Source organism: Xiphias gladius, chromosome 3 (genome assembly GCF_016859285.1).
Source record: "Xiphias gladius isolate SHS-SW01 ecotype Sanya breed wild chromosome 3, ASM1685928v1, whole genome shotgun sequence".
In the NCBI taxonomy this organism is placed as follows: domain Eukaryota; kingdom Metazoa; phylum Chordata; class Actinopteri; order Istiophoriformes; family Xiphiidae; genus Xiphias; species Xiphias gladius.
In genome coordinates this window covers 14,380,522-14,404,261 of record NC_053402.1, presented here as the reverse complement: position 1 = coordinate 14,404,261, position 23,740 = coordinate 14,380,522, and the positions used below count along the sequence as shown (strand labels likewise).

General features: G+C 43.1%; 1 protein-coding gene across 1 annotated transcript in view; it reads left to right on the top strand.

The window, feature by feature from the left end:
• The first annotated feature begins 2,818 nt into the window (after positions 1-2,818).
• Positions 2,819-23,740, top strand: part of LOC120783409 (adenylate cyclase type 9-like) — a 32,090-nt gene continuing 11,168 nt past the window's right edge. The window contains exon 1 of the mRNA XM_040116404.1: positions 2,819-4,845. Coding sequence (XP_039972338.1) covers positions 3,033-4,845 — 1,813 coding nt within the window. The 5' untranslated portion in view covers positions 2,819-3,032. The remainder of the gene's footprint in view (positions 4,846-23,740) is intronic.

Genomic DNA, 23,740 nt, shown 5'->3' with positions numbered 1-23,740 from the left:
TTGAAACTTATCCAAAGTCTTGCTAGTTTTATCACACTCTGATCTAAATGTGGAGGAAGTCTTTTCATTTCTCTCATACAGGACATGCTTTTGTTGTCCCCTACATGCAGGCGTGTGTGTGTGTGTGTGTGTGTGTGTGTGTGTGTGTGTGTGTGTGTGTGGGGGGGGGGCCCTCAAGAGCCTGAGCATATTTTTCTCAGGCTCTTGAGAATAAAGACTGAAGCATTAAACCTGGAGGTTCTTCAAAATGCTGCACATACTGTAGGCTTATATTTCTGAAAAGTCACTGTTTTTAGTAATCTTGAAATATTGTTGGTTGTAAAACTGAATTAAGTCTGCCTTTATGTATTGACTTTTGCATAACTGAATATTTGCATACCTCAGAACCGTGTTATCCAACATTTGTATTACATTTATAGTGAACATCTAGAGAGGTTTGGTGGCCTTCTATCTTGGGATATTTTGTCTCCTGTGGCTTCACTCTAATGTAAATATAAAGGCTATTCCTTTTTTTTCCCCTGAAATGAGGACGTTTCATTTTTCTTCTGCTCATCCCAGGGCAGATGTTTAAATCCTCGCAGGATTCGGCCGAATATATCCTAAGTGTAAAGGGTAGAGTGGTGAAAACGACAAAAGGGTGGATGGGTTTCACCGTTGGACTGAAGGAGAGGGTGCGCTCATTGCGGTCAGAAAAAAAAAAAAAAGACGTCCCCACCCCTCCCTAAAATACGTGCTCGCTACCTAGAGTCTTTTTCTTTCTCCCAAGTGTGAGCACGTACCTCCACAGCCCCCCCCCCATCAATAGTCAATCCCTCGTCTCCGTCCTGCGCTCGCCAAACACGGACAGACAGCATCAAGTCAACGGTTACCACCAAAACGGAAGCGCAGCAATGTGTTTTTCAAAATAAACGATCCTGGGAAGTTCGTTTTATCCGTCTTTGGCTGAGGCTCTAGCTTTGGGGCGCTCAAGTGCAAATGTTCCACAAAATAGGGGAAGCAGCTACCGTTTAGGATGCAAATATCCGGGCGCAATACATAGATGATCATGAGTGCCATCTTTAGTTTTAATTTAAGGGTGATTCAGTGGTAGGCTACCACCTGGAAACATCGCGTAGTTGCAGGCTATTTTAGGCAAATGTGGTTTGACTTTTGAAAGAGACGGGCGGAAACGGTTTCGATATTATTCTGGCGTACTTCACGCACATTCGCACGCGCACGCACGCGCACGAGCGCACACGAGCATCTCGCGGCTGGACGGCTGTCAGCTCACAGAAGATGGTGGCGGCTGTGGCCACTGCGTTGCCCGCCGCGCCCGGATAGAGCACGCTGCCGCGGCGCACGGAGGACGGTCGGGCGACGGCGATAAGACCCATCTCGTCTCACCGCGGACGGTGCAGGGAATGGACAGGCTGGACGGCGCAGCAGCCCCGATCCATCATATTTGTCCCGGATTAAAGGGCACTCATTCGGAGGTATGAAGGTATTCCCCCGTGCATCGCATGTAATTCAGTTGAAGTGGCTGGATCAAGGCAGCACTCCGCTTTGACCTGTGGGACTGTGGCGTGGGGGGGGCGGGGGGGCGTGGAGCGGAGGTGGAGACCTTTTAATTAGCCCGACTCTCTCTGGGCTTTCGTGGTCTGCCATTGAGAGGGGGACCGAGCTGCCATGGGCAAACTTTACTTAAGAGAAAGGGAAGGACTGGGCGACACTAAATGTATTTAAACACAGCTCAAGGCTGTAGTCAAATATTCCCCTCAGCTGCCCGATTGATACAGAACAGGCTATAGGCTGCGGCCAGGAACCGGCACGGTCAGGTTGTCGGGACAATCGGGGTATTTTCCTTCGGGCGCACTGTGACGATGAATTGGCGACATTTGGTGTGTGAGTGGAAACCAAAGCAACACCGATGCAACACTGAACCAAGACCGGTTGGTGCATAGCTTCGGAGGAGCGTGTTTACACGCGAGTCACTGACAGCTGAGCTCAGTCAACCCAAACAGTTTCGTGTGTTTTCTGCGCACCGCGTCTCATGCATTTGCATTTTGTCTCCCGCAGACCCTCCTGCCCAAGGTCCCCTGTGCGTTTGGAGACGCGGCGGCGGTGGAGACTCCGGAGTGGCAAGTCAGGAAAGGACGGGGCTGAGTCCACGGCAACTGCTGCGATTAGGCCCTGCAGCACGGGGCATGTGGGTATGTGGTGGCAGTTTTTGCGCTCATGTCCCCAGTATCTGGAGTTGACGTGCGCTTAAAAATGAAAAGCTGACCTTTTCGATCGGCACGTCAAAACAACAGATTCTCATCTCGCTAGTTTTCAGAGATTAAAAAAAAAAACCCAAAACAAACAAACGCTGCAGAGGATTTGTTTTGAATTGAGTTTTGCCCAGTCCTGTAAACAAACCGTGGTTGAGTTCAGCCAGGATTACTGTCTGTTCCCAGCGGAACTGAGTTGCACGCACGGCTGAACGGATAAGCGGGAATGGACATGCACCAGGAATGAAAGTACTCTGACTGCTCTCCAAGAAAACATTCAATAACGCAGTTCACCTGGATTTACTCACTCATACTTTTTGGCGATCACAACTTCTCAAGAATCCCTTTAAAAACATTTCTTGGCTTTTCTGTTGTTTCGACTGTTCCCTTTGGTGCGCAGTATTTTTGAATTCGGAGTTGTCCCAAATATTTTTCCAATGAGTGAGACAGTGTGCAGACAGCGAGTGAACCTTGCAGTCTCAAGTGCGTCAAAACAGAAAGGACCGTAGAGGAATGCAGGGACTGACGTCAAGAGTGGCAATAATGAACTACTCAAAATCTTTGCTGGTGTTTCTACTGCCACTACGCTGCTAACTGAGTGGAGTTTTCTCTCAAAAGGCTGTTGTTTGTGCTCTGTTTTTTTCACTTTTAAGATTTAACAATCATTGCCCTAGATGTAATACTGTGGCCCAATTCTTTGCCTTACTTTTTTAAATCTATGTTGTCTTGAAATAACAGTACCTTCTTGAATAGTTTTCGACTTTGGATAGATTAAAAAGCAACATGGCATCCCCGCAACATCAACAACTCCTGCCTCACAACACAGAAGTGAGCTGTGACTCAAGCGGAGATGGAGGCGTCTCAGTGAGGATTGGCAGCAGTGTCAAACACAAGCAAGGAGGCGGGCCCCTTGGTTCAATCGGGGGAGGCTTCATTGGGGGATCCAAGCACTGCAAGTACAGCATCTCCTCGAGCTGCAGCTCCGCGGAGTCCGGAGTCAGGAAGCCAGCAGTCAAGAGCTTTCGCACACAGAAGAAGATGCCTCAGCTTTTTGAGAGATCTGCAGGTCACTTTTGGGACCCAAAGTTTGACTCTTCGATTCTGGAGGAGGCCTGTAGAGAACGGTGTTTCCCTCAGACCCAGCGGCGCTTCCGCTATGTGCTCTTCTACCTGGTTGCTGCTGGCCTCCTCTGGGGATTGTACTTTGCAGCCAACCCTTCCCGCTGTGATAGAACTGCCTTTCTCCTTCCCACTGCATCCTTCCTCCTTTTCTGCCTCCTCCTCTTCCTCTTAACTTTTACTAAGATCTACCCTCGCTGCTACAATCAAGCATCTCTGCTGCTCATTGTTGTAACCTTCATCCTCACCCTGGCTCCCCAGATCCAGACATCAGGCTTCAGGGACCAAGAGACTCCCACACCTACACTTGATGTGGAGGAGTTCAGTGGCATGGGGCCCACATACAACCGGTCCTATGACAAGCTTGTGGGAGGTAGCACCTGGTCCCCCTGTCTTTCTCCTGTAGGCACCTTCTCCCTCTGTATTGAGGTTCTTCTGTTGCTGTACAGTGTTCTCCATGTTCGCCTCTATGCTTCTGTCTTGCTTGGGTTTCTCTACTCTGTGTTCTTTGAGAGTTTGGGCTGGCTGCACCTGACCCAGGCGGGGGAGAACTGGAGTATAGCCTCTCAATCAGACTGGGATACGCTAAGTTGGCTGGGCCCAGCCAAGGCCTTGCTCCACCTCTGCGCCCACGCTCTCGGGATCCACCTGTTCATCATGTCTGAGGTGCGGTCACGCAGCACTTTCCTTAAGGTGGGACAAGCTATAATGCATGGCAAAGATCTGGAGGTGGAGAAAGCGTTGAAGGAGCGAATGATCCACTCTGTCATGCCTAGAATTGTGGCTGATGAACTGATGAAGCAGGGTGATGAGGAGATAGGTGATAATTCTGTTAAACGATACTCCACCAGTGGTGCAGCAGCTGCCATCTCCAGCCCTAAAAACAATAAACGCAAGAAAACCTCCATCCCTCGAGGCCAGATAATCTTCAGACCCTTTAACATGAAACGTATGGAGCCCGTCAGCATCCTCTTTGCAGACATTGTGGGCTTCACAAAAATGTCTGCCAACAAATCTGCTCATGCCCTTGTGGGGCTTCTGAATGACTTGTTTGGACGTTTTGATAGACTTTGTGAGCTCACCGGCTGTGAAAAGATCAGTACTCTAGGAGACTGTTACTACTGTGTGGCTGGTTGTCCTGAACCCAGACCAGACCATGCCTATTGCTGCGTGGAGATGGGCCTGGGCATGATCCAAGCTATTGAACAGTTTTGCCAGGAGAAGAGGGAGATGGTGAACATGAGGGTAGGTGTTCACACTGGCACTGTGCTGTGTGGTATCCTGGGAATGAAGCGGTTCAAGTTTGATGTTTGGTCAAATGACGTCAACCTGGCCAACCTAATGGAGCAACTGGGAGTGGCTGGGAAGGTCCACTTATCACAGGCAACTGCCAACTTCCTGGATGACCGGTACCAGCATGAAGACGGACAGGTCACTGAGAGAATAGGACAGAGTGTGGTGGCTGACCAGCTCAAAGGTGGGTGTTTAACGTTTTTTTCACGTGTTATTTCATGTCTCAATGTTTCGTATTTGCCTACAATATGAAAAGGCTAGTCTTTCTTTGTTTAATATAACTCCAAGGTCAGCAGCAGTTGCTACAAATTGGCTGTAATAGTGAGACTTATTGCTGCAATTATTTGCCCAGGAGCCCACAAACTTTTGCATTTTTATGTGCTTAAGGATATGTTTTGTATTGCTTCTCACCCATCCCCAGAGGAAATGATTACTTACGCCAGCATGTCAGCAGTTCACTCCCCAACGGGATCAAAACATTGGCAGGGGAGCATTCCCACTGGTCAAGGTCGACGCAGGGTTTTGGCCTCATGTAACGTACCTGGCACAGATGGGCTGTAGTGTTGGTTTTACTGTATCGCAGACAGACGCCATCTTCTTTTCCATCCTCCCCTCCACTCTGTCTCTGCCCACTCTTTGTTCTCCTGTTCAATTACATTGCCTTCCAGACGTCCTTAATGTGTCCTGTTCTCTTAACCTTGCTACGAACCTCAGGGATTGCTTTACAACTTAATGCAACTTTCGCCTTCAGAGATTTGCTTGTAGCTTTATCTTCATCTCTCTATCTTTTCCTCTCTTTTCCTCGCCTATAAACAGCTTGACTGCAGCGTTTATTCGATGCATTTATGCAAATCACCGTAGTGTAACTAAAGGCTGGCTTAATGGCTCTTTTCATCATTTAGGGCTTGCTGATCCATTATCACTCGGTGTAAGTGAAGAGACAGTGTCTGACTAGGGTACTGCAGATGGTGTTCATCTGGCCTTTTGAATTAACATTTCAGGTTTATTTTTGTTTCAGTGGTTGCTGGATGTGTCTCCTTGGAGAGGGAACGAAATTATTTTGTACAGTGAATTCAAGGCATTGATTATTTTGAACTGGTAATTCGCACAAATTAACAATTCAAGTGTACAGATTAATAATTTGTGCACACAAGCTATCAAAAATGTTGGCACCCTCACAGAATTCCATTATTTTCAACCTTGAGATCAGTGCTGCAATTAATCAAGGCACAAGATCGAGCAAAAGTGCCTTTTTGTTTACTAGCCAGCAGGAGTGATTTATAGGCCTGCATTCTCCTCCCATCTCTTAGATTAATGAGTGACTACCATTCTCACTCCTGCTCCTCTTTTTTTTTTTTTTTTTTTTTTTAACATGAGGATAAATGTGTTACTCACAGTGCTATCACCCCTCCTGCTCCTTCTCAACTCCTTTCTTGCCTCCATCATGTATTCAGTTCCCCTCCTAAGATTTATCCTCTACCTGTAGATTTTCTGTGCCAGTGAGAAAGCTGGCTGTCAGGAGAGAGTTGTTCTTCAGTGCTGTAAAATTTCCTCCATTGTCTAGCACAGTCTGTGTAAATCACATGGGTAGCATTGCGGCCAGGCATGGATCCTGGCTGTGGCTGGTCCCTGTTGCCTGGCTCAGAAGTAAATTGCTCTGACCTGTACACTGATCGCCGTGCAGCTGTACTCTACGTATATCTGATGTCCTTTTCAAGTTTTTGTGATGTCTCAATAGTTTTTGCCTTTAGATTGTTTTTACAGTTCCATCGTAACTTCAGACTGAGGCTATATAGTCAAGTTCTTGTCTCATGTAGGTGCACATGTTAATCAGTTTATACTTTCTTATTTATAGCTTCTCACTGTAATTATAAGCTATTCATGGCTCATTGTAGCAGAAGTTCACATGACCACGTGTGGTCAGCTGAGTGTTACAGCTGCATCCTGTTGGCTCCTCAGCACTGACCTGAGATCTGTGGTTTTAGCAACAAACGGAGATGTTGTAGCTTAGTTTTCATCTCCCTGGGTGATAGCTGGAGTTCGAGGTTAAGTAAGACAGTATACAACATTGCAGTTACTTTTTAGGCTCTAATGATTATTTTCATCACTTCTTAATTTGACAGTCATTTTTCCGATTACTTGATTGTTTATAGTAATAAGAATGTCAGAAAACTGCAAAAAACCCAAAGGTATTTTATTTACTAGAATATAAGGCCATTCATTTCTAATAATTTGCTGATTATTTTCTCAATTAATCAATGAAAAATTTTGTGTACAAAATGTAAGAAAACACTGAAAAATGTTGACTAAAATTTGCTCAAGGCCAAGATATGGTCTTCAAATATTGAGTTTCGTCCAACTAATGGTCCAAAACCCCAAAATATTCAGTTTATAATAATATAGAACAGAAAAAAGCAGCAGATATATACATTGGAGATGCTGGAACCATAAATGTTTTGGTATTTTTCTAAAAAAACAATCAAGTATCAAAATTATTGGATCTAGATACTTTTTTCTGTCAATAAAGCTAATTGAGCGTTATTGACTAATCATCTCTATATTCTGACATTTCAGAGATAATTAAATGATTAATCATATAATTGAGAAGAATAATCAGCTGAATAATCGATCCTGAAAAAAATGGTAAGTTACAGCTATCTTAAACCACAGCACATCTCATCGGAAGGATATAATGAGATGATCCTTTTCAAAAGCTGCTCTGAACAGTGCACGTACCCCACAAGTCTCGTGGTGTGTGTTTGTCTCTATAAGGGGCAGGACTGACGCTAGACCTTGTTGTGTTTCGCTTTTAACTTACTGGAAATAGGAGCTATATTTGGCTCAGTTTCCCTGGAAAGTACCTGTCTATGTCCTTCCTTTTGTGCTTAATGCAGAATGATAGCACCTGCAGAAGATTATTCCTTCGGAGGAGACCGTCAGTGTGGTCCTATTATCTCTCTGCTGATGACAGAATCACCACTGAGAGCCAGAGTTGGTTCTTTACTCTTTCAAGCAGCCATTGTTTCCAGGGTAAATGGAGTTGTTTGTTGGCTAATAGTGACTGAGGGTTGTGTGTTACAATAAGGATGGAGCAGAATGAAGTAGTTCAAGTCATAAGCAGTTGTTGTCTTAATCTGTAACACTACGAATATTTTACAGATTGATAAATACTGCTTCAAGTATCTTTGAGTGCAATGCCCAGACTGCTTCGGTGACTTAGTGGCAGACATTTAAGGGGCTATAATTGATATTTTTGTAATAGCAGTGAATCAAATGATATGTGAAATTTGTTGCTCGTAGAAGTGAAACTACACAGAATTTTTCCCCTCGGTTTTACGCATCTTTGGCAAATTTCAGCTCATTGTTTAGCCGTTCGGCCTGCAACTTTACTAGTCATGTTTGGCTGAGCAGGCAGCTATTTTCAGTGAAAAAGCTCTAAAAACCTACTGTCCACGACCTGCTCAGCACCAAACAGCAGACAGACACAGTTGGAGACTAGCTGGTGAACAAGAACTGGTAGAGACCAAAAACAGAGCTAGAAGAGATTGAATATTCAACTTAGATTTGCCAGGTGACCATAAACATGACTTCAAATTTAAATTAACATTGCTTGGATCCCTTCTTGCTTTTGAGAGTCTTCCTATTTTGTATGTATCCTGCCTCTTCTTCCCTGTTTTGAATCGTCGAGGCTCTTGCTGTAACTCTAGTTGAATGAATAAAAAAAAATAGGAGAAGTAACCCAAATGAACACTATAGGTCCACTTTGATGATCTAAAGAAAACTTTAACTAATTTGGGCCTCAGACAGCTTTTTCATAAAATTACACAGCCTCCTTTCTACTAATACTCGTTATGTACAGGTTTCTCAGTAACCAGCTGCCCCAAGGTAAGGCATGTTATCAGATTCAGTTTGAAATTCTGTGCTTGACCTTTTCTAACTCAACTGCTGAGCAAAGCTGTGCTGGGCAGCTGCGTATAGTATATCCCTTCCCGCCCTGCTCTCTCCTCTTTTTGCCCTGTGGGAGATTTCTAATTAAGCAAGACTGGGCAATCTCCTTGACTAAAGTGATTAATGTTGGTAATTCTCCATCATCGTGTCTTCCCACACTGGCCTGGTGTTCTCCTCAGACTCAAAATACATCAGCCGCTTGCCGGCCAGCCGTTTTTGTCTCAGCAAATTATATTGATTGCCTATAATGAAGCTGTCATGGATGTGTTTATTTATGATGAGGCAACGAGAGATTTTCATGTCGCGGATATCAAAGAGAAACAGCCAACACCAAGGGATTGGACTAGCTATAAAACAGAAGGTAATTTGTATTATATATATTATATATATTTGTCCATTTGTCCACCTTTAAGCCTTCTGGAACAATAATTGATTAGCTACATTAGGATTGTTTTGAGTACAGAGTAGAATTAAGCTGCAAATAGTCCTGGCGATGAATGTTCTGTCTTCCTTCACTCTGGCCCCCTTACTTCACGCTCTGCAGCAGGTATTAGTTATTGGGAGAGCCATTTGTGCTTTTGGGAGACTCACGTGCGCACGCACACACATTCACTTTCACACATCCCTGCCCCTGAACTGTGAATGCTGTTCCATAGGGATGCATGTCAGTCAGCAAAGTGTACAGTATTTGCTTTAGAGTCAGTGGTGAATTACTTATAATGGCTGCTACCTGTGACCTTGACTGTGATAAATGAGCCTGGTTTTGAGGTTACACTTAACGAAGCAGGAATAGAGATATACAGGCGCAAAGAGAACTAGAGAAGGAAAGTAGATGAAGTGCATTTAGGTGTGGTCTACTTATACTGTCTAAGGCTTGGTTTTGGTGGATGATGGTACTACGAGCAGAACTGCAGCAGCTTTGCCTAAACACCACTGCATTAATTTACCCTGTAACTGGACCTCAATGTTGAGGTTGAGTGTGAACCACAAGCAGAGAAAGGGAAGCTGTGCACATTTAAGACTCTGTTTTTCACACATATGTGTGTGTGTGTGTGTGTGTGTGTGTGTGTGTCTGTGTCTGTGTGTGTGTGTGTGTGTCTGTGTGTGTGTGTGTGTGTGTGTGTTCTGCTGCATTTGACAAAAAGTTAAAAGGTTTGGCTTTTTCACCTTAATATATATGCAGCTGTCCTCTGCTCCTGCCAGCAATCAAATACCTCGTTTTTGTCTAGACTCTCGAGTCCAAATCAGTATGCACACACAGCATTCAGCCCTACTTTAGAAAGAAAGGTGGGGTCGATAGTGAGGTGGAATGCACTGAGTGGAGTGTCTCACTTTGAGTAGGGGGCAAGGAGGGGCAGACATAGAGCTACACTGGGGTTAGACTGGTGGCAGCTGTGGATGGTTTATAAAAACAGTGGTAAATAGATCCCGGGATTACTACTACACAGCATACTGCGTTCTGTAGCGGCCCTTTCAGCTGAAGTATGGGAGGGGGACGTGACTCTTCAGAGGCACCAGGGGGGACTCCAAGCTGCTATACTGAATTGCAGAGACCGAGCCCTGCCTACAACACCTTGGCTCTGTGTAGTAGATTACAGCTCTGCTGAAAGGGTAATGGCATAACACACCAAACTGCATTGTACAGTATCACCCCGAATTATGAGTTATAGTTCAGCACAGCATGGCGTTGCAGCCTGCAGCAACACAGTCTCACCATTTTTCATCTTTGGCCTTATCATACTGAGCAAGTCTGCAGAGCTTCAGCATCCCCTGTCATGATCTGCAAACATGGGGCATTGTGGCAAGGTTATTGAAGGTCTACGATGTGGTGATTAGCAGGATTTTATAGCTGCAGTCATTTAGGCTATCTGCTGTGTAATACTGTTACTCAGCAGGACTGTAATACCAGTACTTGTTCAGGAGGACTGTGCAGCAAGGGTATTGCCTGCTGCTTTGACCGGGCAAACAATGAAAGATTTGTACTCGGGATGTAATGAGTTTCTGGATCAAAAGCAAGAAAGCATATTATTCCAAAGAGCTGCAAATAAGCTTATCTGCAAGGCCCAGTGAGCTTTATATTGAACTGATACTCTTGGAGATTTTACTCTGAACATCCATGTATCCTGCTGTGCTCCACTTAATCCTGACAAGTGTCAGAAGACCCTGCAGACCTCTCCACCCTCCCATAGGGGACTGATGTCCAATTGGATCAATGCCGAAGGGTCCTGCCTCTAACTATTTTAACAGCGATGACCCAGGGCGAGTTGGACGAGAGAGCCTGATATCAGCGCCACCGCTGTCTGTCTGATAAGGAGCCATGCGAGCAGCTTCTACAGCTGAGCCTGTAGAGCAAACGTAGGACATGTAGAATGTGGAGTAGAACAGGCTACACAACATGCTGTCCAGTTCACACGGTTCACTTTGCTCAGTCTCTTGCCATTCTTAATTTAATCCAGTTTGAGGTAAGGACATAAATCAGCATCAGTGGCAATGCCAACATAAGATAACCTTCAGGTATCATGAATATGAGCTGGGTGGGACGGAAAGGGGACGTTAGCCTTGTTACCAATTTTAAGATGGAGTTATTTTCTTTGGGTTTTAAGGCTGCTTACAGATAGTGTTTTACAAAGCCCCCAGCACTCTATTGTGACCAGATGTCAATATTTTAACATTGTGATATTGTAGTGATGCGTTTTCTGATACAGTTTACAGATTTTTTTTTTTTTTTTTTTTAATGTGGTGAAGGAATAAAATGCTCTAAAGTGCAAAAATTGTCTGCCCTTTTTTAGCCCATTTTAGCTGAGGGAAATTCAACATTTTCGTTTGTGTCAATATACTGAAAGCAGCAATACTCTATGTATTCGAACATTATAGACCCTTTTCACAGCAGGCATTTTCAAATGTTGTAAAGCAAGAAAATCACAGGTGTAAATAATGAAGTTAACTTTGGCTCTATTCCATTAAGTTTCCCAGAAAGCCATGACAGTGAGTGTGCAACCTGGAACTGGCTCATCTCAACCGAGTGCAGCCATCATTAATGTTATTAATTCTGCCTGTGCTTTTCCTGGTTTGACAAGTCAGAATGTGTGCTGTGAAAAGAGTCTTTTAGCTTTGAGTTACGGCTGAAACAATTTGTATCCTTAACTACTATGTATATACTATGTAAATGAACTGTTCATTATATATGACATGTATGATATGTGATAAGTATATTATGGATTTAAAAATGTAAACGTTGTAAACGTGACCTGCAGTTCACCATTGGCTGCCGAGAGCCACGAGAACCACGAGAACCTTTTTAAAGCACACATCTGTTGCCAAACATGTAATGAGCGAGCCCGAGTAAGCTGTGATGCTAATCTAATTATGTACGATTTCTGATACAGGTAGACGATCAAGACATCCCTTGTGTGTGCTCGAATTCCTACTGATAGTTGATTAATTATTAAAGTTAATTTAAGAAGCAAAAACAGCCAACATTATGTGGTTACAGCTCCTCAAGTCTGAGAATTTGCTGCTCATTTACTATCAGTGTAAATTGAGTATCTTGGCATTTGACTCCGGGTTTCAGTTCATTTGCTACCATGAAACTGCTGGTTTAATGCAGGTAAGCTAACATAATGCAGCCATGCATTGGTCTGTCGTAATGAGGTGGTCACTGCGTTGCCTCTAAATCTCAAAACGACAAAGTGTACTTTTAGTTCATAAGAGTTTTTCTAGTATTTGCATTTACAATTTTTTTTAGGCTCCCGAATAAAGGAGGCGTGCACACATGATTACCAGTAGAATTGGACTCCATTCTTTACCACAGGGGACAAAAACATCTAATTTACAGTGTCAGAGATAGTTAAATTATGCCATCTTGATATGCAACGCAGCCAGAGTCTGTGAAATTCTGAGTAATCTTCTCACTGCTCTCTCGTTGATTGCATGCAGCAGACAAATCTCTTGTCAAACACTGTAGGCATTTTCACATATGCAAATGTCCTGAGAAGATCTGCTTGTATATTTTCCTGCAAACATCACTTCCCCTCCTGCAGGCTGAGAAAAAGATGATGAAAACTGAATAGAGAAAGCAGAAAAGTGGGCATTCGAGAAAAAAGGTTATAAAGTGAGAAAATATCCAGGTTAATAAGGAGTGAGTCAGAACGATGGATAGAGTTGCCTCTTAAGGTTCATCTTGTTCAGGGTTTTATGCGGCTCCACCTGGCTCATAGAGTCAGCACACCACATGGAAAAGATTTCCCATCTGTAGCAACACACACACACACACACGCACTTCTTCCAGCTCCACCAAGGCTAATTGCCATGGCAATAGGCTATTGAAAGGGGTGAGGGTCAGCTGGAAACTAGAGGCTCTTTTTACATGGAAGAACTGGCGCCTTGACTGAGAGAAGGAGGCCAAATTGACCTTATTCAGCTGAGGCTCTGGAAATCACATTGTGGTGAAGGCTGAGCGAAGGCCTATTTTTGTGTGAGCCCAGCAAGAATAAGCCGAACACGTGCAGTGATTCTTTGCCGCCACAGCTCTAAAGGACAGCTACGCAGACGCAAATTGCACACATTCTGACTCTCAAAGATTTGTAAACCTTGATAAAGTGGAAAAAATGTGAAAGCATCTTTGTGTGTCTCCCTCCTTCCTTCTCCTCTCCCACTGGATATTTGTTACCTAATTTAGCTTTTTCTTGCCACAGAGTGAGTTGAGCTGTGCATGTGGCTAAGCTAGCTCTCCTGGCGGACGTTCAGATGCTCGGGTGATAAATGGTTATCATGAGACACTGATGTATCCAGAGCTTTTCTCCTTTGTTGTCAAGCGTACAGAAACGCCAGGACTCCTCCTAACAGACACTCACAAGCCCTTACTGGCATTGACGGATGGAGCTCACTCTTCAGGTGACACTCACAATAACCCCTCCTACACACACACACACACACACACTCACTGGCACAGACTTACTTTCGACGCTTTGCGTTCAAGTACACTAAATGTAAACACCCACACATGCAGCCGCACCCTGTTCACATTTGTGAGCTGTAGTGGCTCGTTAGTGTGCACAGCAAGAGCGTGTGTGCGATGAATGGCTGTGTGAATTATGAATGAGGGAAGATGACGGGGAGCCAGTCCACCATGAAGTCGGCTACTGCAGTCAGCCTGCACGAACCGACTGTGCATGTCTGAGTGTGTATGTAACCTTAAGTAAAAGTGTGTTTTCCTCCCTGAATGCTTTTGTGCATATTTGTGTCTGTTATAAATAGTTTTAGCTCCCTCATCTTTGAGGATGGGGAAGGATCTATGTTGAAAATACTCTTCTCACACCCTTCCCTGCGTTGTTCTGCTTTTCACACAGTAGGCTATAGAAAGAGATTGTTCATTTTCTTCACCCTCTTTCTGACCCCCCTTTTCTTCCTCTGCAACCCTGTTTTCACTCCTCTATGATCTTTTCTGTACCCATTTTTCTGTGGTATATCTTATGTGGCATATACTTGTCCAGACTATGACAATCCTCCTCCTCCCGTTCATTTATTATTTTTAATGTTGCGTAACTCTCTCTCTGTTGCTACATGGCCCAGTTGCTACATGAGGAAATACGTGTGTTTATGCATGTAGTAGAGCTCAAACAATTAGTCATTAACAGAAATCGATGCAATGACAGTCTTGTTAATTCATTGACCTTTTAAGTAATACCTCATACCTAATAATAATAATAATAATATTGATAATAGTGATAATACTAAATGTATTATTATTAGTATTGTAGTATTAGTAGTATTATTTTTAAAACAAAATTTTACATGGGGATTTGGTTGCTTTTCTCTGTCATACCATTGTATCATAAATTCTTTTGGACTGTTGTACAGATAAAAGTTATTAGAAGATGTCACTTTGGGCTCTGGAAACTGGTGAGGAGCAATGACAATTTTTGCAGTTGTTTCGACCCAATATTAAATGTATTAATCAAAAAGATTATATTTTCCTTAACGTCAACAAATCCCATAAAAAGACCAACGTGTTAGTTCATTTCGTAATGCTTTTCTGACTTCCTCAATGTGTCTTTGGCTCTCAGCCCCAAGCCCATTGGTTCCTATTGAAGACATAAATCCTTAAAGACAGGTCACACACATGTGGTTTTATCTTTTAAAAAGGGAAAGCCATTTCCCAAAAGAGTTGGGCGCCATAGCTTTTAGCAAACACCGCTCAAACCAGCGTAAATACTGATTTTGTTGGGGCTTATTTTCAGCTACTGATTAATACACTTTTGGTGAGTATTTACAGTACCAGGACAGTGCTGGTGGGACTGACTCAAAATAAGCTGCAGTACTCTTGTTGATAGTAAGGAAGGAATGTGTCACTCAGTGCCTTGGTGTGGCTCACTGATGTGCTTTTAGTCGTTTTTGGGAAACAGTGAATGTCTGTAGCACAGAGGAATAAACAATCAAGCTCTGGCTTCACATGCAGACTCCTAGGATCTATTCAGTTAGGTTCAAATGTTGGTTTTAGTCTTTTTGTGGGATTTGTTGACAAGAACAAAAATCACCACCGGCCTTATCCTGTTTGCAGCCTTTGTATATAGCTGGTATAGCTGGTGCCTCTCTGGCATGAACTACGTTTCCTGCTTCAGGCTCGGCTCCCTCCATTGGCTCCGATGTGACAGCCCTCCTGTGTCCCTCCAGCTGTCACCTGCTCCTCCATCCTCATGCTTTATAGCCCCAGGAATCCCCCATGCTTTCACTCCTAAAGATTATTTCTGATTTACTGCATGTATGTATCTGTGTGTGTGTGTGTGTGTGTGTGTGTGTGTGTGTGTGTGTGTGTATGATAAGTACCTAAAATATTCCCAACAGAGTTCATTCCCCATTCTTTTATCACTTATAGTTTTTCTCTCTCTGCGTCTCCCCTCCCCTCTGCCTCCCTGTCTGTTTTTCTACCCTCCATCCCACTGCTGTGTCATTCTGTAACTGTTGAGTCAGATTGCTGCTGCTGCTGCTGCTGCTGCTGCATATCAAACTGTTTCTGGCCCTTGTTTTTGTGCATGACTGTGAGATTTAATGAATCTGTCAGTTCTGCTTTTCAAGAATATGCAGGTCACAGTGCATGCAAGCATCAGCATACATACAACTTCTGCCTCGGTCTCAGACAGAATATGATTCAGGGGTTTCTGGGGTGGAAGTTGAGCTTGTAGTTAGCAACCTCATTTACTCCTGCTGTATCATTGGCCTGTTTTAGAGCAAGAGTCCTCAGGGAGTGGCACAGTGTTCAGCAGAAGATCCAGCCCATTTTCATCTTCAACCCCCAGTGAAAATGCCATTACTTAAGATGTTGAGTAAGCAAAGTCTGTGTTATTAGAGCAAAAAACAACATGAGAGAGAAGAGGAACATTAAGAGGGAGGGAGATGTTTGTGTCTGTGTTGGCTGTTTGCTTTGTTCATTTACCCAGAGCCACAAAGTTGGTCACTGTTTAATCGATAAATGAGCACTGCTCATAATTGTGGGTCAATAGTGTCTCAGGTGGGGATAATTCAGCATGGGATGAAATCTCATTTCAGTTAGAAGCAAGACTGTCACAGAAAATATGTTTTTTAGTTTTGTGTCAAATCTTGATCAGGAATTAATTAGAAATTGGCTGCTTTGCATGGCAATTTCCTTTTTTGTGGTTTTGTGAGATGAAGACAGCAGTTAAAAAGAGGTTAACAGCTTTAACAAACTAAGTTTTATGTCATTATGGAGAAGAGGATTATTGTTTGCTCTCTGTTCTCAAAATGTGTTTAATAAAGCTTTCTTCATACAGTATCTTTAAGAGCCAAGGTTTAAAGTGTGTGATAAATTTTTTTTAAAGTGTTACGCAGATTTATTAAGAACAAAATGTGTTACTCTGCCAAAGCATTTAAGTGCAGAAAGAGAATGAAGATATTCCAAAGGTCAAGAATAAAAGCAACAGGATAAAAAAAGAATTAAATAGGACATCATACAAAAGCCTGCTCATAAAAGTACATTTTTAGGAAAAATTTAAACAATAAATTTTGAAGCCCTGAACAGAAAGTGCCTGCCTCCACTGTCATGTCGTTGTTGTCTAGTGAAAACCATGTATCTCCAGATTTGGTGAATTATTCAGGTAAAGTCAAGGATTAAGTTTTACTTTTTGGTTTGAGAAAAGTGTCCTGTTCCTTAATCTAAAAAAAAAATAATAAAAAAAAAATTTCCAGGGCTGTTTGCATATAGCCTATAAAAATCTAATGGTTAATGATTAATTTTAGAGACACGTCATTCCACGTCAGTTCTGAAATAAGAAAACAAAAGTCCAAAAGGTAGATAGTAAGCGTGAAGTAAATTAGAACTGATTCAAGAAAATTTGTGAAACAGATTGAGCTGCATGGGAAACGAGTGAAATTACCCACCACTGTGACAAATTTCTTCATTTGTTTTTGTAATAAAGTTTTTGAAAAGTGCAAGTTTAAGAGACTTGTTCATGTGGACGTTTCTGTGGCATGGACAGATGTGATGAATGGCATAAGGTGCCAGATGATCATCATTATGCGAGAGATGAAGAGAGGGTGGGGGCATTAGTATTCAGAAGAATGTCTGTGTGTGGAGGAAGAAAGGTTTGACAGAGGAGAGGAGGAGGATGTAAAAAAGATGTAAAGTGAATCTGAACTTTTGGGATGATGAGAGCTGGGGCAATTCTTCGCAGAGAAGAAACCCTTTAAGCCTATGTGGTGATGAGGCAAACGGATATCGGCTTGGACACTAAAGAACAGGGTGGATATTTGGATTTGGGGTGGAGAGAGAGAGGGGGAGAGAAAGACAGACAGTGAGTTACAGCGAGATTGACAAAACGGAGAATATTCAGGCCACTGAGCAAAGGATGGGGAGGGGTTTAAAGATTGTGGAGGGATGTCAACTGTATCTGTTGTTCTTCTAGCAGACCATGGCAGCCTGGGACTGTCAAGGATGGAGGGATCAGAGGCAAAGAATACAAAACGAGCTCAGAGAGTACGAGACAGACACAGCCAAGCAAGAGTTAAAGACTTTGGAGAGATATCAAGTGTTTCCATTGTCGTTTTGAGTGAGCCGTGGTGGGGCCGGCTTGAAGCCAGGAAAAAAAGCACTTGCCAAATATGGAACTAGTGTTTTGGTGCCACCCCTGTTTACAGCAGTGAGGGACAGAAAGAGGGGAAGGATATTGACAGATTTTGTTGATTGCAACAGGAAGAGAAAGACCTCAGGGTGGCTTGTTGTGCTGGGACAATGTGTTTGTGTGTAAGCAGAGAAGAACTCTGACGTAATTCGCAGTTCAGAGATGTGTTCTTGTCCCAAATCTGGAGAGCTAATGTGCTGAGAAAGTCCAGGTGGTGTGCAAGACTTTCTGTGCCTTTTTATGAACTCAGGCTTATGTAACACGTACCAAGAGGTCACTTTGGGCTATCTGGGGTCTCGGAGTGTTTGAGAAGAACTCTGTTGGTTTGGCTGGGCTTCAGTGACTTTGACATGTGCATATTAGGCTTTAGCTGTACCCAGTCTGTTATTTCTTGTTTTTCAAAAGCCAGTGTTTGGTTCTACCTGAAAATTTTTATTTACTTGACTTTTTACAAAATGCAGCAACTTAGGTCTATAGCCTTACCCACTTCAGCAGCATAATGTGGTTTAACAAGTGTTTCAAAATTACAAGATTTAGAAAAATAAATTGATATGGAAACAGAAAATAGTTGGAAATCTGAATACTCTTGAACATTGAAACACTCAGGGCAACCATGTCCAAAGTATAATTTATCTACTTTGGGGATGGCTGATATATATAAATGTTCTATCAATGGATATGTAATTTTATATAGCATCATCAGCCTCAGTGTAATAATACTTTTTATGGAAATTCAACTATGAAACCATTTATAGACAAAATAACTAGATGGGAATGGGTTTTATTAATTTATTAATTTATTTTAGCCTGGTCCAGTGAATGAAATACAAAAATGAACGTACTTCATCACATTGATGCTAAAATGTTGTAAACATAATATTTCCGTAAAGTGTAAAACATTGGTGACAAAGGCATAATACAGCCAGAGTTATTCATACTGTGATAGAGGTAGTATCGAAAAATCTCTTCAGGTTTACAAATCAGTGTTCTTTTATGGCATAATTATATTTCCCAGCCCTAATCTACTCTAAATCCATCTGAGGCTTATTTTAATAAGACATAATATTCAGCATCAAAGGGTTGTTGGATACTAGCCCAATCCATGTGTATACACAATCTATATTTAAATGAGCATTTTGCTTATCATGCTTGTTTATGTACAGTATGTAGTAAATGAAGCAAGGTGTGAAACATCCTCTGCTATATATTATTCAGAAGACAGAGGCTTGTTATTGGCAAAGTCAGCGTGTGAAACAGCACTCACTGGTGAAACACCTCTGCTCGACATTCTCTGACAGAGGAGACAGCTTGCCTTAATTTGACATTGCGAATAATTCTGCTCACCTTCTGGCAGGTCCTTTAATGCCTCACAAGTAACCTGGGCTCAGCAGAAGTGTTCATCTGTAAAGAGGAAGGTCAACGTTCACCCTCCCCGAGTTCCCATCCTTCCACACACACAAACTCTCCGCTTCAGTCCCTCTGTGATTCCTTATGAAAAATGCATATGTCTTTCATATTTTCTGACTGAAGGGGTTCACTCACAGATAGCGCACACGAACATTTCTCATTCTACCACCGCTACCAGCCAACTCACAGACGCACTCTAGCTTCCACTTCCTACATCTCTGCAATCCGTAGCTCTCATCCCTCCCGCCCCTCCTCTGCCAACCATGCTGCAGTGATAAAGTCCTCCTAAACAGCCTGTCATACTGGACAGGTACCCTACTGTCCCCCCTGACCTCTTCCCCCGACAGGGATAGGATGTACAGTAAATCCCAGGGCAGGGACGCAGTGGAAGGAGTGCCAACTGGCATGGAGAGCTGCCCAGCGTAGCAGTGCTAGTTTCTCTGCACCACCTGCTCCACTGCCCTCCTGCTCCGATACCTGGCCCTGGAAGGCAAAGCTGTCATTATGGTTAGATCAGGCACATGATATTTTTGTGTTTGTTTGTTTGTTGGTGTGAGTGTGTGGGTGCTGTTCCAAGCGTATCTGCCAACTCACCTTTGTTCTCCACTGCCCTGTGTTCTGCCGCCTTTAGTAAACCTCCCTGGGAGAGCAGAGTTGGCTGCTCAGGCCCACTTTGGAATGGAAGTTGAAAGGAAAGGTGTTGCTTTGTGATTAACGTCCCTGATGTTACACATTTATGGGTATTGTACCTGTAGCATTTATGTTCTTTTTTTCAAGATTTATCTATTCTTCTTCTCTTATGTTGTGTATCCCTTTTTTTTTCTTTGAATGAGGATTAGACCTTCTATCATTTATTCTCTCTTTTTTGTGTTCTTTGTTGTGTATAAAACCGTATAAGGATGTGTAGCATCCAGGCTTGTTGCACCTTATCATTTGCATTCTAGCTCGTTGTCCTTCTCTTTGCTCAGGGCAGATGGAGGGTTTGAATTGACCACTGCAGTCATGACGTGCGAGTTGCATCCACCTTTTTTGAGTGTGTTTGTTTAGCACACCCAGCCCCTGCACTGAACCACTCGTAGCATCGCAGAAAGAGGGGGTTCAGGGATGGCCATTGTCCCAGAAGAGCACGGACATGCTATGAGGAGGAGAGGGGAAGTGAGGACTAAAGAAGATGGTATTATTTGTTTACAAAGTGTTTTTCTCGTGTCGTTCTCCTCTGTCCTGAACAAAGGGGCTTGGAGAGGGAGATAATGTGACTGTCCTCTCATGGGGAAAGGTTATCTACTGTTCCCCGTCAGCTGATAACACAGGACACTTAAGGTCCCATAACGCCCACAGGCTGCCACTAATGATGCCCTTCAATTAGCCCAGGGTCATCGGAGATGGAAAGGGACAATCACACGCATGTACCTGCATCACAGACAGACTGACTGACTGACTCACTTACTGACTGACTGACTGACAGACACATCAATTGGAACACACAGCATGAAGTTTCCTGACCTTTTTCCCTGCCGTGAGGCCTTTAGAGCACAGCCGTATTCTGGTGATGTTGGACCCTGTTGAGGTGGACAGTGGAGCAAGCCGCTGGTCAGGCCGCTTATTAGATCTGCAATTTCAGCTGCCACGAGGTTGGGTCGTAAAGACTAGAGATTGTCCTAGAATGGCCGGGAACAGGCATGCAAACATCTGCCGACACTTGAACCCATTTAACCCCTCATACAAACACACACAGATAACATACTGTGCACTTTTTCAAGTCCCGGCAGTCGATTTATCCTGCTCTGCTTTGGCTGTCAGGACTCTGACTCACGCCATGTGAAGTGATTCCTTTGAAAAAAACCCATCTGACAGCAGGATGTGATCAATTTAACATATATCCACATTGACCTGTGAAAAGGATGGCCATGGATTCCAGTCTGTAAGCTTGACCCATGTTGCTCTTCCTTAGTGTGACAAAGCAGAAAAACTGAAAAGTCTGAAATCAAGACAGCAACATAGTCATTTTGATATAAATCAAAACCTAACAGGAAGTGATGGAGGGGGCAGGCCCCAGCTGATCTCCCATCACCTCTCCGAGCCATCAGCTCGTTATTGTCTCCTTCAATTTTGAGTTTTATTTTTGAGTTTTGACCCACTTTTTTCCTGTTGTGTTCACCTCTTATCCAGCTTTGTACTAATGTTCTGCATCTTGTTTTTGATTGTCTGTTATAAGTACGTTTTTTTAATATTGGGCTATCATTCTTTCATCCATTATCGAATATTCCCTGCTCTCTCTGCCTTTCATCCTTTCTCTCCAGTAATCTGTTGATGCGCAAATGTTATCTAGCTCGAAACACTTCATTATCATTAATAAGCTGTTACAGTATTGGGGATTATAGACTGAAGGGTCCAGTGATTTCTGTTTAGGTGGATTTGGCTTGGTCCCCGTCTTATACTCAGCAGTCACCATTGCTTTTTCAGCAGATACAGGATTTGCATTAATCATGACTCCCACATTAAATAATACATTGTGACTCACATACTTTAATGGTTTTTTGAAATGGATGTGACTGTTTCTCTGACTCAGATGCTCTCAATCTGGCATGTAGAAATCTCAGTGAACAGACAAGAAAACAGTCAGACCTATGCAAAAATCTCTACCCACAGTCGTGGGGAAAATGAGACATCATTTGACCACTTTTCTTGCCTTACATACATTATTTAAAGATGTCTTTACCTGTGGTACTTCCACAAGAGGGGAAAACATTGTGTGTCACGGGTAGTCAGTTCGTCTTTTTATATTTATGGAAAGACGGAGGAGGAGCAGAGAAACAGAGAGGGAGGGGGGAAAATAACGCCATCGAACCATGAGCAGAAGCAGAAATAAATGTGTGTCATGGTTGGAGGCAGGGAAGGATTTGATTTACCAAACTAATGAAATCAGTCAATGCAGTCTGTGTGCGTTGTGCATGTTTGTGTCTCTGGATTTGTCTTTTTTACACACAGTCACACACATTCTCATTCTCAGAAGCAGTCAAAAGCTACCCTCAGTTTCCTGCTGCCTCTTCATGTCTGCTGTGCCATTCTGCGTCAACGATGCGGGGAATTAGTTCTTTTTCACTGCTATTTATCTCATTCATTTCCCATTCCTGATCCAACTCATCCACCTGGCTATTGATCCAGCTACAGCAAAGCTGTCCATCTGCACCTCCGCTTGCTGTGTGTATATGTGTTTGACAGGGTGTGTAGGTGGTTAGAGGGGCTGTTTTTGCAAGCATCTCATACTTGCACCTGTGTTTACATCTGTCTCTTTGTGTGCATGTTTCTCTTATTCTTTTTATCTTCTTCTTCAGCTGCTTATCCCAGTATTTGTCCCATAAGTTTTGTTTGTGAATGTGTATCATTGGAAAAGAGACTGTGTCCCCTTGTGTCATACGTCTGTCTGTCTGTCTGAGAGTGCAGCCCCGGGGTGGCCCAGCAGAGGCAAGGCATTAGCAGGCCTGTCTGAAGTACTTAGGGCAGACAATGCCCAGAGCCCGAGGCTGTGGCTTCATTGACAGCCGAATTATACGGCCAACAACACGGTCACAGGTACTTACCTGTGCTACTGACAACACACAAACACACACTGACATCTATTACTCTGCTTGTGTCTTGTCACAATACAGAGCTGCAGACAAAGGGGGTTGGCAGTTCAGTCCCATACACTTGTTCTCCCTGGTCTCAGTTGCAATGTTTAGGGCTCTAAACACTAAAGGTGTGTGAGCTGTCTCTCTGTCAGTCTATCTATTTCTTTGTCTGTGTATTTATCAGAGCAATAAAGTTGGCACCAAAGACCAAAACAAGGAGTGAGCCATATGTCTGCAATCCTTTTTAAAATCCTGGTGACCCAGTTGTTTAAGGCTGTTGAGAAGAAATAAAAAAAATGTTACTGAGAGTGATAAATACACAGTCCTGCGCATTTTAAGACATGTTATGTCTCAGCCAAGCGGGGGAAATGCTTTGTGTCTATCAACACTTAAACCATCAAAAGTTATCAAATTTGTTTTGTTATTGTTTTGGGCAAATTGGTCAGTTCAGAAAGCTGAATTTTGGGCTAAAGGTTGCAAAACAGACATGCACATACACCTTGTAGGAGCGATAGAAATGATAACATGTTCATGGACGAGGGAGAGAGCAGGTGTTCAAATATTTTGGCCCTAACCTGCTTTTGTCTCATGGTCATTTGATATGCAGGCACAAACTCCACACAAAGATGCACATGTACCTCTATGACGCACACATGAAAGAGTAATTATCTCATTTTGGGGAAAACAAATTAAGAAGGATATAATGGAGGATTTTCGCACTTCCATACAAACTGATCTGTGGATTTGTTTTTGTTTTTGTTTTTTTTAAGCTGTTCTTGTCTCAGTGTTAGCCTGTTTAGCACCCCCCTTTCTCTCTGGTTCATCTGTCTGATTTTAAATAAGAGGGAAAAAAATAGGAAATTCTGCACAATTGCAGCACATATCATGTTTATGTACTGTATATGTATATGGAAACAAGAAAGACTTGTGTATGACCTTGGGAAAGACTGATATTCAGTGCTTCTCTCTCTCTTGATTC